The 9,273-nt window shown below is 46.5% G+C and overlaps 1 protein-coding gene across 1 annotated transcript in view; it reads left to right on the top strand.

The window, feature by feature from the left end:
- The first annotated feature begins 1,438 nt into the window (after window positions 1–1,438).
- Window positions 1,439–9,273, top strand: part of wars2 (tryptophanyl tRNA synthetase 2, mitochondrial) — a 29,334-nt gene continuing 21,499 nt past the window's right edge. The window contains exon 1 of the mRNA XM_008290373.1: window positions 1,439–1,503. Coding sequence (XP_008288595.1) covers window positions 1,498–1,503 — 6 coding nt within the window. The 5' untranslated portion in view covers window positions 1,439–1,497. The remainder of the gene's footprint in view (window positions 1,504–9,273) is intronic.

Here is a 9,273-nt window from a genome sequence, read left to right as displayed (position 1 = left end):
AGACCTCCTGGGTGGTCGCTCAGGAAACAGGAGCAGCAGCAGCACAAAGCCGGACTCCGGATCTCCATCAGCCGGCCGTGAGAGAAGCTCAGAATGCACCAAAGAGCTCCAGCGCCTCGGGAAATAATAATGAATATGGAATGATAGTCTGAATTCTGCAAATGCAACCAGATGCAAAAAAAAAAAAAAGATCAGGAGCAGATGTCTGAGAAACAAGAGGCCGCGAGATGCCCTGCAAGCATTCAGTAACCTTAGAGCAGAGAAGGTAGAGCGGCTCTGCAGCTGCTGCCTGAAGGGAGGAGGCGTCCAGACACAACAGCCTCGATTAGCACCGAGCCCTCCGACACCGAGCCCACCGACACCGAGCCCTCCGACACCGAGCCCACCGACACCGAGCCCTCCGACACCGAGCCCTCCGACACCGAGCCCAGCGCACGGCTCTGCTGAGCATCGGCCTCCATCGGCCCAGAGGCGGCTCGGAGCTGGTCACAGGTTCTGCTGTGTCGGTTCTGTCTACAGCTAAAGGTGCAGCTTCCTCTTCCTGCCTTCATGTGTTTCATCAGAACCAAGAAGTTCTGGAATGACCAGACTCAGCCGGTTCTGTCCTGGTTCCACCTGACTGATAAAAAAACATAAAATGATGTCAGGAAAAAGGAAAAAGCTGCGAAACAAAGACAAAGAAACGTCTGAGTAATAAAACGAGAGAAAAAATGAGTAATGAACATTTTAAAAACTGTTGTGGAATGTTTTTTTTTTTTTTGCTTTATTTGTTTACAGGAGAGTTATTTGACTATTTATGTGATCTGAAGGAGAAACAAGAAGTTCTGTCTCCATTTGTGTATTTTTTAAATAAATACATCTTTAATTGTCTTCTGGTTCTTAATGGTCCTAATCTTTGGAATTTAATCATCATTTTATCTTGAACCTGCTTTGCCTCGTTTTATTTATATATGTATGTATGTATATAATAGTTTAATTCTCTTTGACAGATCCACTGATATCTGGACAACATTCAGGTTATTTTGCTGCATAAAGTGATGTTATCGATGCACAGTTTACATTCATGTGTATGTTATTTATTATTTATTATTCTGTATGTTTATTTATATTTATTATCTTACAATTCTGTGTTTTTTCTCCTTTTCCTTGTTCTTCCTCTTTCTACATATTTTTCTTCCCTTTCTTTGTTCCTTCTTCCTCAAACAACTTCTCCTCCTCCTAAGTCGTTTTTCTCTTTCTTATTATTATTTTCTTATTATTTTAGTATTATTCCTGCTGTTGACTTTAACTTTCCTTCTGACTTCCACGTTTCTGTTCACCGCTATTATTAAATCGCTGAAACGCGGCTCCGCCTTTTTGTCCTTCCAGAGCCGCCGTAGCGTGAAGCCAGGATCCAACATGGCGCTGCCCGTGCGGACCCACCTGAAGCGTCTCTGCGGGTTCATTCAGAGGTTTAAAGTCTGTAAAAGGTCCGTGAGCTCCGCGGTGCGTCCGGACATGAAGGTAGGAAAAGAAACGCGTTTATTTCCGGCTTCAGCTTCGTGTTCAGCCAATCAGCACCGTTTGTTTTAGCGCCTTTTAGACGCAGTTTGTTCGTAACTCTGCGGTTTGTGTCTGAATGAAAACACTCCGGAGGTCACGGAGCTCCACGGGCTGCTGATTAACGACAGTATCAGTATTTTAGGAGTAATTAGAGCTAATTACCTCGTATGTCTGTGTTCTGCACGTTTACGTCTGAGTGGCGCCAAACGTTCACATCCAGTTCTGCTGATGAGGATCTGAGTCTGATCAGGAGGCTGAAGTCTGCTTAAATAATAAATGTTCACCATGTGGGCTGCTGGGACCTCTACAGTAAAACCTGGGGTTATTATAACTGTTTATGCAGCAGCTGTTAACAGAATAAAACAGGAAACTGGGCTTCAGCACAAATCAATGATCAAACAAACAGAAACACGTCCTGATCAGCTGACTGCTGTCATCCAGGTCCAGCTTCTGGTGGTTCTGCAGTGATGTGTCAGTTAAATGATGTTGGAATGGAAAATTCATAAAATAAAGTGGATAAAAAGTGCATTTTATCTGTTTGTACCTTTTAAAGCTGAACAGGACGATGACTGAGCTTCAAGAACTGGATCAGACGATTCAGTCATAACGAGGACGTTATCCTCCATAATGATGTGAGTCAGAGATCGAGGTGAACCAAGAAGGCCAATAATTCATATTTGGAGTCAAGACACATCAGATGAGATGTTTTAACAGCGTGTGACGGCAGAGAAGCTGTCGCTCATAACGAGCTTTCCTCATTAATAAGGACGACGATGACTGAACATGTAAAACACAAACAGGAAGTTAAACGGTGACGTTCTGCTCATGTGGCATCGACGGACAGGAACGTTTCCAAAGTCACGAAAAGTCTGACAAAAATGACTCAAAACAATTCAGAGTCACTCAGAATTCTCCAGAATGATTAAAAACTTCTGCAAAGTGTCCAAACACATTAAAGCTGGACAGAAATGACACCACATGTCTCCAGAGTGACTCAGAAATCTGTCAAACAGGAACGAGGGATTCATCTGGACGCTCTGTTTAGTGGCATCGACTGACAGGAACGTTTCCAAAGTCACTGGAGATTCTCTGAAAGGACTCAAAACGTTTCCAGAGGGACTCAGAGGGATTTATTACAAAAATGGTTCAAGAATTTGTCCAAAATTACTTAAAATCTGACAAAAATGATTCAAAACGTTTCCAAATGATTAAAAGCTCGACTCAAAAAATCTTCAAAATGGTTTTTAAAAAAAGTAAAAAGTTCAAAATGTCAAAATAAATCTCCACATTCAGTTTGTCATGTTTTTAATGAACAGTTGTTTAATCCAAACTAAACGACAGTAAAAACGATTGTTTTGTTGTTGTCGACACGCTGAAGCTTTGAAACCAAAACCCGTCTTCAGGATGAACTCGTAGCTTCATGTTTGGTCAAAACTTTAGTGATGAAACAGAGAAAACGTCAGTTTTTCCCTCAGATCTGTGAATCTGGTTCATTTCATGCAGCCAGCAGAAGTCCAGTTGACTTCGCTGTAAAACAAACCCTCTAAACTGTTTAATGATGAAGAGAAACCGGTGTGTTTTTAACCCCGTAGTGGACCTGAACCAGCCTGAGATGTTTTACAGTCACCATGACGTGTTCACGGTCAGAAATCTGACTTATTGGGTTTTTCTGATCAGTCCTTTACTCAGCAAACACAGGAAGGAGGAGGAGGTTGTGTTTTAGGTTGTTTCAGGTTTTCAGTCCTTCTCAGCGGTCCTGTTGGTTCCTGACGCTGTTTTAAAGGCAGCAGGAAGTTTCTGGCGTCCAGAGCAGCTGCCTTCAGTCTGACAGCCGCAAACGCTTTTTTCTTTCTTTCCTTTTTTTTTTTTTTTACCTCGCTGCCAGCTTCGGTGTCGGCTGCTCAGAAATCAAAGAGGCCAAGTGCAGATGAAGCAAACATGGCTGCGGCCGATCCCCGGGGAACGGCATTCTGGGAAATGGAGGAAATCACCAACCTAGCTGAAAGGAGGCAAAAAGAAAAAACACTTCAGGGCTTGTCATCGCGAGAGTTAAACGTCCGACGCTGATCATTCTTGACCTGTGAGCTTATTTTAGTTTTAATTGTTTTTATCAGAAGCTGTTCCTGAAGTGCAGCCGGTTCAAGAAGCGCCGGTTCTGAGCAGGCGGAGGGATTTCTGTGGTCCAGCGGGGCGCTGAGGCCAACAACTAGTCCCCCGGTGCGCGTAGGAAGCTCCGGCTTGTTGCAGGTTGAACTGTGCTGCTGATGGAGGAGGAGGAGGAGGAGGAGGAGGAGGAGGAGGCTTCATCACAGCAGGACCAGCAGAACCTGAAGTGCTGCTGCTTCTGGGCTTCTCTTAATTTTCTCCACAATGCGGCCGAGGTGTGATGTGCGTCACACACACTCTTTAGGAGGTTTTTAATTTTTTCTGCCCCTTTGGAAAAAAAAGAAAGGAAAAAAAAAAAGGTGTTTTGTAAAAGTCACAGAGCGGCGGAGCTCCGACACATGCTTTTAATTTGGAGAGAACCGGACAGATGTGAAGCTTTTTCTTATTTTAGTTTTTTGTCGTTACCGTCTGCTGGTAGAGAAACCTGAGCAGATGTGACGGCTGTGGATTAAAAGATGTGTTTGGTTTACAGTTGTTTCCTAGAAAGAGACGTTTTAGAGTCTGAAAGGTTTGATCTGGATCAGAACCAGGTGGTGGTCCTTATTCGTTAACCTGTGGGTTGGTTTGGTGTTAAATGAGCTCATAAAACAAAATGTCGTGATTAATGAAACTTCCCAAACGAAGTTCTTATATTTGTTTAAAAAAACAAGCAATTTGTTTTAGAAAAGAAACGAGCATCTAAAAAGTAGAAAAACAATCAGATAGAATCTGAATCATAACTGAACATGAAATAAATGAGCTAAATACATCTGGAGCAGAGCAGCAAAGTGTAATGCATGTTTATAAATTTGATCTTTTTCATTGATTCTTTGTGTTACAGCTTTTCTCTGCCGTCCAGCCTCTTGGCGCCGTACAGATAATATTTAATTTAGCTGAAGAATGAGTCCACAGTGAGAATAAATAGTATTAAAGCATCACAGTTCTGTGAAAAACAAGCAAATCTTCACTTATTTTATTAATTAAACTCATGATTCTGTGACGTTTGAGGTCATGTGTGACTTCATTCCAGCCTGAACATTGATTTTAGTCCTTTTAGAGTCCAGTCAGACTTAAAACAGCCTCCGTTCAGCCTCCAGCCTCAGTCCAGCCTCCGTCCAGCCTCCAGCCTCCGTCCAGCCTCCAGCCTCAGTCCAGCCGGCTGTAACCGCGGCGCTTCCCGTCTCGGCGCTGCCCGTCTCGGCGCGGCCCGTCTCTGCTCCTCGCCTGTGGTCCTTGTTATTGGTGGATATTGTTCGTGTCAGCTCGGGGCTCCAGGAAACAGGAAGTGACTTCTAATTTTTGCGTCTCCGTTTTCTCGGTGTCGGCTAAACCCATTAGAGCGCCGGGCCGGGCCGGGCCCACGTGGGAGGCTCCGGCCTGCTCCTCTGAGGACCTTCATTAGCCGGCCTATTTGTTTTGAACTGTCAGAGAGCCCGTTAATCGCCGGCGGTCCGTCCCGGGTAATGAGCTCTGTCGTGTTGGTTCTGCAGCGCTCGGCTCACGTTCACCTTCCTTAAAACAATCCCACATGTCGGCTCTGACCAGAAACCCGTCCGGCTCAGTGGAACCACAGAACCGGTCCGTCTCCCTTCAGCCCGATGCAGCGCCTTGGCCTGACATTTTTAATTAAAACACACCCAGTATCGGATGGTACCGAGCCTCTGGACCTGAGGAAGGTGGAGGCTCAGAGCTGCATGTTGATTAATTTACGACGTGCGCGCTGTTCTTTTACTTCTTGTTGGGTTTTTTTGCTGCGCTGTGACCTTTCTGTGTTTCTTCAGGTATCATTAGTTCTGCTGTCAGTCACCTGCTGGCTGTGAGTGGAACTAAACTGAACGTGTCCCGTTGTCAGCGCCGGGCCGACGGGAAGCAGCTCTAATGGAAATGTTCAGTTTGAACTGTGCAGGAAAAACGAGTCGCTCTGGCAGAACGCTGCTCTCTGCTTCCAGCTGCAAACCAACGCTCAGATTTGTGAGAAAGTGAAAAAAACAACGTCTTTATTTAACGTGTATAATAGTGACAGTGGTGACCAAGCAGCTGATAGTTAAATAAATGTCAGTAAACTCTGTTGCTGTCGGCGCTGTCTGGATGTCAGAGTGAAGATGTGCAGAAAACAAAAGTCAGTGTCTTTCTGTTAAACAGCGTTTCCCAGAGCAGTAAGGAAGTCTTTAACATGAGTCTGCACCGGTTATTAAAGCCAGAAACCGTAAAAACAGGCACAAGAGTTCAGTTTTACGACGGGCCTTGAACTGAGCGTGTGCAGCAAAAAAGCAGCAAAACTGAAAAAAGTCTGAAAAGAAATGAAAATAAATAAAACAAACAATAAAATCACACCTTTTAAAGCCAGAAACTGTAAAAACAGAAAGAATTGTTTGATGTTTAAATTTACCACGGTCCTTGAACGCAGCAAAATCGACCGAATCGCTTTATAGTCGCCTCATTTAAAAATTCCCCAAAATAAAGTCTTTGCTCTGAACAGATTCTGAAAGAAAACAAAAAATTCAGCGTTTTTCAGAGCAGCAGAGAAGCCGTCTGCGGTTCTGATCCAACCAACGGCGGCGCCACAGAAAAGAGGAATGAATCGACTGGACTGCAGGCAGCGTCTCTGTCCAGCACGTAGGAGATAACAGGTTAGCGTTGATGTTTGAACCATAAATAACCAAAGAAATTCCACTTTTCTTCTTTATGTTCATGATTCAGGGCTTTATGACTTTGTTTTACTGCACAGGGCGGTTCTGTTGGTCAAACTAAACCAAAAACTACTTCAACATGCGATAAAAATAAAACTTTAATCGTCCTGAAGGAAATTCTTCACACATGCTTGTTTAGATAAAAGACAAACGATATGAGAAAAGAAACGAGCTCCTGGAAAGTAGAAAAATAACAAGATGTGAATCAGACACATCACTGAAAATCAACTAAATGAGCTAAATAAAGCTGGAGCAGAGCAGGAAGGACTAATGCATGTTTAAACACGCTGTCTTTTACAAAATCACTGAATTTACACCTTTGATCAAAGCCAGGAGCCGTTCAGACAGAACTGTTCAGTTTAGTTGGTAAATGAACCAGATCTACCAGTTCAATAGTCAGATTTTATTATAATCGTCTAAAATACAAACGGATCCTGTAATGAAGTATAAATCCTGGTGGTTCAGTGTAACCGAGGAGCCGTTTGGACAGAACCACTCGTCATGTGATCAGTAAACAGTCTGTGCTCCTGGTGGTTCACCGGACCAGCAGGTCTCTGAACTACCAGGACAGTCTGGGAAGCTGGGTTTAGTTCTGGAAAGTTCTGCAGGACAAGCTCTCATTCTAAAGCTGACGGTGAAGAGAAGCGAGTCAGAACATCCAGTAAACGGCGTCTTCAGAACACGTTCCTGCACAAACGAAGCCGCTGACGTCCTTCCTGTGTTCATGAAGCTCACGTAGACGACGGGTTAGAGATCCTCGTGTGTTTGTTGAAACAGAATCTGAACAAGAATCCATCAGAACCCGTTTCAGTGTGTTTTAAAACGATTCCAGGTTAGTTTGTTTGAGGTTTGGTTTAATGTGAACGTAGCCGGAGCTTCGTTTGATCGCTGATTTAATTAGAACAGTTAAATCACTATAGATTGTCGGTTATTTAATGAAAATGCTGCAGATCTTCGTGTTTTGTTGCATCAGGATGAACCGGTACAGAACCCATCAGAACACGCTTCAGTGTCTTTATTAAAACAATGCTGCAAGGTGTCGGGTCGGATTATAAAACCTGTTCAGAAGTTTGTTTGAGGTTTGGTATCCTGCCTCCTCCGGCTTTAATCTGATTGGCCAGATGGGTGTTAACTAGGGGCGGGGCTTCAGCGCGTTAACTACGATTTAATTATTACAATAAAAACAATGCGTTAAAAAACTTTGTGGCCATGCAGGACTGCTAGCGCTAGCAGCTCCGCCGGTTCCTGTGCTCGCTGCTTTGCCTTCAGGTGGTACCGTCAGCTCCATGTGCGTCGGTGGGATGTGGCACCAAACCAGGTTCTGGTCCAGGCCTCCATCAGGCAGCTCGTTAAAATAAAACTCCATCAGTCCAGCGACGCGCTCTCATCGGGTTCCTCCATGTTTGTTGCTGTTAGCGTAGCGCTGACGCGTCATGTGATCGGTGGACCACCTGACCAACGCTCTTGTCCTCTGGATGCAAACTGCATTAAATTAATTAATCGTAATTAACGCTTGAAAGTATATATTAGGGGAGGAGCTTTAACGAGTTATTAACCTGTTAGTTAACGTGTTTAAGTCCCGCCCCTTGTGTCAGCGGCTCTATCAAGGGTCCAGACCTGCTGCAGACATGCTGAATGTCTCACAGCTCCTCTGGGTTCTGCTGCAGCAGATCAGTCCTAATGGCACCGTGACACAGGAGAACCCACCAGAACCTGCTGTGTTTGTCTTAAAGATGTCACCTGATCCTGAGTGAGTTCAGCTCCATTTGATTGGACAGAGGCTGTAAAGGCTTCTGTTCACGGCTCCGTCTGATTGGTTGACTGTTTGGTTCGGTCCGGTTCTACCTGCTGGACGTGTTTCCTGATGGTTTTGGGTCTGTCCAGTCCCAGCCCGCTGGTTTTCCAGTAGCTGGGTTTTGGGACTTTTCCCCCGTTTGTATTTATTTGTGTTTTTTCTTTTCCTTCCCTCTGACCCGGTTCTGGACTTGTGGTGAAGTCTGGCTCAGCAGGTGGTGGAGCTGCAGATGTGTGTTCATGTGACTGCTCTCTGCTCTCTGAGCTCCAGCGGTACCGTGGTGCCGACCCGCTATCTAAGCCCAGCCTCTAATGAGCCGGACTCCAGCTTCCTGTCTCTGCTGCCCCCCCAGGCTGCACTGAAGCGGTCCAGAAGCCGGTCCGGGCCGGGGCCGGCGCTGCTGGTTATTTTTGGAGCGCCGTCGGGCCTGCCTGCGGGGAGCGCTGTTTTTGAAGGGCCTCCAGTCCCATTAATCAGCCGGGACCCCACGGCGCGGCCGGGCCCCAGACCCGGGCCCCAGACCCGGACCGCCACACTGCAGCGCTGTGTTGGTGGAGGCGGCTCCGCGCGCAGCGAGGCGCTCAGAGGAACCTCATCAATCTCACCTGTCCCGCACGTCAACCGCAGATTTAATCAGCCGCTGCTTCTGGGCCTCTGCTGCAGGAAAACAGGGAGGGAGGAGGGGGCCGGGATCTGGACTCAAGTCCCACATTTAGTCCTGGTTCCGCCCCGCGTCGCTGCCTGTATGGGCCAGCGTGTTTTCTTTGTGGTCGCGTGCACTTTGTTCCACGCTGCGTGGCGGTCCCACGTGGGCCGGCCGGGATGAAAGAGGTCCGACGGCCGCCGGCTCGGACGGGTCCCGGAGCGGCGTGGAGGACGGTACGAGGCCCGTGTCGGCGGCTAATGGACAGAGGAGGAACACTGGACCCTGTGTGGACCCGGCCCACAAAGAGCCGATGGAGGTGCGCGGCGGGGGGTTCTGGGACGTGTTGAAGTTGGCCCGGTCCGAACGAGAAGAAGCCTGCCGGTGAGAGACATGTCAGTGGACCGCCCCGGGAAGCCCAGGTTCTGACATGATGTATGAGGCCCGAACGGACGCCC

This window comes from Stegastes partitus, unplaced genomic scaffold, assembly GCF_000690725.1.
Source record: "Stegastes partitus isolate 25-593 unplaced genomic scaffold, Stegastes_partitus-1.0.2 Scaffold669, whole genome shotgun sequence".
In the NCBI taxonomy this organism is placed as follows: Eukaryota; Metazoa; Chordata; class Actinopteri; family Pomacentridae; genus Stegastes; species Stegastes partitus.
This window is presented reverse-complemented; position numbering and strand designations above follow the sequence as displayed.